The following is a 5,221-nucleotide window of genomic DNA, read 5'->3' on the forward strand; positions in this document are numbered from 1 at the left end:
CTAAAAGTGTTACCGCTGTAGTGTTATATATGCTGGATGCTGCTATAGAGATGACCACACTAGACCACGGCTTGGGCCAGACTGATCAGCAGAGACACAAGGTCCCTAGCTGTCCTTTATTAATTGACACCAGATGTGACACAAGTCCTACCCCCTACACCGACAAATGTAACAAAGACAAGCCAAAGTTCTTTTCAAACTTTCTTTCCATTTTCTTTCCTTCCACTTGTTATGTGTAGGCTACAGCAAGTGGCCCCTGTAAAGTGTGCATACTGCATGCTGCACACTGCAGTACTATATTATACTGCATGTATTACAATTCACAAATATTTACATGTTTAAATGTTTTACATTTCAAGCCCCCTCCCCCTTCCGTCGGCGCATCCCTCTTTCGTACCGGCCGTACGATCTGGAGGCTGACACTCAGTTGTTGAAACCACGCCGTCAGACTGAGATGATCCTGAACGTCTTTGAGGATCGACAGCATTGACTGCATTCGACGCCGGGGCCGCTCGCGGCGAGGAGAAAAAAGAGGAAATTTTCCTCTGTGCCATGCCGGCCATGACTCTCAAATTTTCTGATTTCGGCTGTTTTCGGCATTCCATTCGTCATTTCGCGGGAAACTAGGCGAAGTTTACCGAAAGACACCGTACATTCCCGAGCTTTGCCGGTTCACTATATTTGGCATTGTCAGCTGATCTCCCGAGCATCTCCGGAAATATCCGAACATTAAATAGTTACAGTTCGCCATATATGGCAGATGCCTTGATTGGATGGAAGCTGTGATTGGTTGAATGTTGTTTACATGGATAGAATGTCTGGGAACTGGCGTGGAAAAGTGGCGCCAAGGCGGCGGGCTGCAATAGATCAAAGGCGATGGGCGGGGCGACAAAATAGTGGCCACATGCGTACACGGGTGCCACACGCGCTGCTCAGCTGAGTGTATATCGAATTCGGCGGCTTTTGGTGAGGCCCAAAAATGGGTTGCGCGCCTGACAAACGTATGAACGGCTGACATTCTGATTGTGAATGTTCGTTATTTTTCCAGTGTCCCAAAAATGTCCCAAAGTGATTTTTCAGTTGTCCCGGCCGAAATTTTAGTGGCCAGGGGACATCGGGACATCGTTAAGTTCGAGCCCTGCCGGGTCTTGTGTTGTGACCACGAGTGACCCCATATTTATATGTATAATGTTACAGCTGTTCTGTCGATCAGTCAACGCAACAATCGTCTTTGACTAAACACAAGAACGCTTTTAAAAGCTTTAAAAATAATTTCTCTCGTCATTGCCTTTCCCCTGTCGTTCTCCGGTTGTTACGAGGACCAAATATATGAAAAGTCACACGTGCCAGTGTACACTATAGTACTACAATAGCGTGGTCCTTTGACTTGAGGTCAGAGTACAGAGACTGGCTACCTCCACAGAGATCACAAATAACTGGCCGTAGTACTAGAAACAGCGAGATGCTAGACTGTCCGAGAGCAAGAACAAATAGATACAAGAACTCGCCCATACCGTTTATGGTCCAGCTCCTCAATAACTATGGACTGAACCCCTGACTGTTGTTTTTCTAATATGTAGTACACTGCTTCTGTATCAAATGTTGTCCAGGAAATTTATAATGTATGGAACATGTATTTTTATTGGTTTGTTAATCGTACGCCTATATTGATTGCAAACCTGTAGTTTTTAATATACTAATGTTTTGTAAATTGGTTTACAATTCAGTTGTTTTTAACTGCGAAGAACCAATAAATCCATCTTGAATCTTGAATCTTGCTTGAACGTTTTCAATACTGTTTAAAACACACGGCTAACTGATGCTGCTAAATCTATTTGAGAGGTTTACTTGATGGCCCTGAACATGTCAGTGTCATAATGATGTAATTGGGGAAGAGTAGGGATGGGAAAGATTTGAGGAAAGGAAAGTTTTCTTGCCCCACTGATATTTAATTAATAACCAGTGAACCAGTGTAACCATCGAGCTGGATGGAAGAGGATCATTGGTGGCCTCCGCACGGGGCCAAGGGCCCAAGTAAGTAAGTAAGTAAGTGTGAGACGCAACCTTGTGGAATTCTATGAAACTGCACGCCGATCAGTTGTTGATTGGTTAGCGAATATGATCAACTGATATAATTCAGGCAAATGAGGATCTTCTTTGCAAAATTAATGGGAAACAATCGTCAAGTTTAACATCATTTGGCGAAGATATGAGTTTTTTTTACGCTGTTAGCCAACCCCCACGTACTGATGACAACACTATAATGACTAAACACCCGGCCTTGCCCCTTCCTGCAAGTGTTTATATGCAAATTATTCGTATTTTGTACAATCCATATTCTAAATATACGGTTAAAAGTATAAAAAAAATGCTCTAATTATCCCTTGGAACGGCGCAAATCTGGTAGGGTTTGGGTGCAAGAACAACACCCAGGGTGCCTTCCATTGACGGTGCAGGGGCGCCCTCTGGCAGTTTGAATGTGAAGTGCTGCAGCAAGGTTGCCAAGAAGATGAACAGTTCCATCTTGGCCAGTTGTTCACCAAGGCACTGACGCCGTCCTAGAAAAGAGTTGAGAGAACAAGAATTAAATATGTATACATTTTCTTTTATTACTATCATCTTTTAATATTCATAAAGAAATAAATAATGTATTTTTTGGTTATGATGGCATCAAACCTCTATACGTAAAAATACTACAAAATGTAGTACATTGTTTTTATCAAGGAGATTGGGTACAAGCAGAAGCTGTATTGATGCTGCATTGCACTTGGAGCTTTTTGAAAAAGCATCATGGTTCAATGTAGTTGAGGCTGACAAAAGAAGAAAAAGAGCTGATCATATGTAATAGCTAACTTCCAAGGAAATAACTAATAAATTGTTTGAACAATAACTCACCCAGTGAGAAAGGAATTAACCACTCAGGACGGATGAGTGATCCTTCTTCGTCAAGGAACCTGCTAGGGTTGAAGGTTTCGGGTTCCGGTGCCACTTCCGGGTCCATCATGGCCGACCACAGGTTGGGGATGACGAAAGTGTTCGCCGGGATGTCGAATCCGCGCAGAACGGTCGCAGTGGAGGTGGTGTGAGGAACACTGAGCGGTGCGATGGGCCGAATCCGCTGGATTTCCAGGATGGTTGCCTCGGTATAGGGCAGCTTCCCTCGCTGGGACAGGCTCGGAGGACTGGCGCCGAACTCTCGGTCAATCTCCTCCTGCACTTTTTGCTGCACCTTTAAATGAGAAATGCATAATGTTTACCTTCGCATATGGTATGCTTTGTTCTGTTAATTCTCACTCAAACACATTCACATATATGGTGACAGGAGTCTAAATCCCTCCTGCTGTCAAATTGCAACAGGATGTAAAATTGTCACTGACGAACAGTGCCACTGACGAAAGGTAGTGGATGCTACCTGAAACGTCTGACCGTTATTCAAAAATCATATCCAGTTGCTTGAGTAACTGATTTTTTGCATAAAACAAACAAAAACAAATAAGCAACAAACAAACCTCCAGATGTCGCGCCAGATAGAGCAGTCCCCACTTCAGGGTCGTAGCTGTGGTTTCTGCTCCTGCGATGAACAAGTCCCTCACCGTGTTGATCATCCCCATTTCTGAAATGGAACTGTCCGCTCCATCCGGGGTCTGCTGTTGAGTCTCCATCAAGTACACGTCTATAATGTCCCGGATGTCGGAGGGGTCGAAAGTCTCCTGGTGTTCTTCGATCTTGGCTTTGATGAATGCAATGATCTGTTTCATTATGTTTATTCGTCTGCTTTGTTCCTTATTGAAGTAGGGCAACTTGCGGACCAGGGGGATAAACCGAGCGATAGACGAACCTCGTCCGCCAGAACCACTTACAATCTCCGACATCCAAAGCATGAGTCTCTGAAACTCCGTGTCGTTGTACTCGAATCGCTCGCCGAATGCCATGAAACAGATGACGTTAGAAACGGCGTTGGAGAGAAGGAGCGACGTGTCCGTTGCAGCGCCTTCTTTTTCCGCAATGATGTCACACAGGGTGTGTGCCTCCTCTATGATCCTGCCCTCCAGACTACGTTTGCCCATACCGAACTGACGTAGAGCGGTCAGACCTAGTTTGCGTTTCACCTTCCAATCGTCTCCATACTGTGCCATAGCAACTCCTACGGAATAATTACCTTTTAGCAAAGGATCTTCATTGACACTTCGCAAGCTTACACATCTAGTCATTGTATTCTAACGATCATAACTGTAAATGTACTGACACCTCTGTAAATAGCCTCACAATTCAGCCCTTAACAGCTGGCAAAAGGAATGTATGTCTTGCTTCAAGAACTAACAAACCAGTCTACTACCGGTACTACTAGTCGTGATTTATATGTGTATACTACAAATGTACTACTCAACTCTCCTGCATTACATACATGTATATAACTCATCATTACTCATGATATTCAAACTTCAGCTCAACAACAAGCATTAAACAATACCTCCCGAGAAACTTTCTTTCCCAATGAAACGTTAGACAGCCGGATTCACATATTAAGATATCTGTTTTCTTTTATTATACCTTGGTCCTTGTCCGTGCCTATGAATGGAGGAGGTCGGTCAGAAAATACTTCAGGTTGCTTGACCAGCGCGTCCTGGATGGCCTTGTGCCTGTAATGTAGACAGATTAATGTTTCCACACACTTATATGATGGTGGGAATTAAGGTATGTAGATGAAGGTAGTCGTAGGACACTGTGGGTACAGTATTTTGATAGCTTGTAAATCAATGTAGTAATACCTGTGCTGGTCATTTGGGGGACAAGAGGTGACCGTGTCTACCATGTTCAACCAACGTCGCCAGAGTGATTTTTCAAACATCATCATTGTTAATGTTTATATGCATGAATGGGATCCCAACTTCGAAAGACTCTTTCCAACTGGTCAGTATTCAAAACCGCCAGAGGGTTTCCCTAAGCACTGTAGCATGCAAACCTGTTCTACAGAACAGAATAATAAATACGTGGTATACAATAACAAAGAGCTACTATACAGGCTTTTCACTAGCGCCATGTTGGAGTACAGAGATGTCTGTTAAACATGCCAACATGCTGCTACTTAATCAATTTACCCGCCAACACCTGGTCACCGGGATTCAAATGGTAATTATCATGACGTCAATGAAAAGCCTCTATACCAAAAGCTTTGTAAGTGGGGCATTCATTTGGGTCTTCATTGCCGTTGCCCCCCCCC

The 5,221-nt window shown here is 43.8% G+C and overlaps 1 protein-coding gene across 1 annotated transcript in view; it reads right to left on the reverse strand.

Moving 5' to 3' along the window:
* Positions 1-1,796: 1,796 nt before the first annotated feature.
* Positions 1,797-5,221, reverse strand: part of LOC109480295 (cytochrome P450 2U1-like) — a 3,879-nt gene continuing 454 nt past the window's right edge. Inside the window, exons 2-5 of the mRNA XM_019782480.1 lie at positions 4,552-4,640; positions 3,510-4,144; positions 2,896-3,229; positions 1,797-2,558 (exon numbers count right to left, since the gene is read on the reverse strand). Of these exons, the coding sequence (XP_019638039.1) occupies positions 2,374-2,558; positions 2,896-3,229; positions 3,510-4,144; positions 4,552-4,640 (1,243 nt within the window). The 3' untranslated portion in view covers positions 1,797-2,373. The remainder of the gene's footprint in view (positions 2,559-2,895; positions 3,230-3,509; positions 4,145-4,551; positions 4,641-5,221) is intronic.

This window comes from Branchiostoma belcheri, unplaced genomic scaffold, assembly GCF_001625305.1.
Source record: "Branchiostoma belcheri isolate BF01 breed outbred unplaced genomic scaffold, Haploidv18h27 scaffold50, whole genome shotgun sequence".
Lineage (NCBI taxonomy): Eukaryota > Metazoa > Chordata > Leptocardii > Amphioxiformes > Branchiostomatidae > Branchiostoma > Branchiostoma belcheri.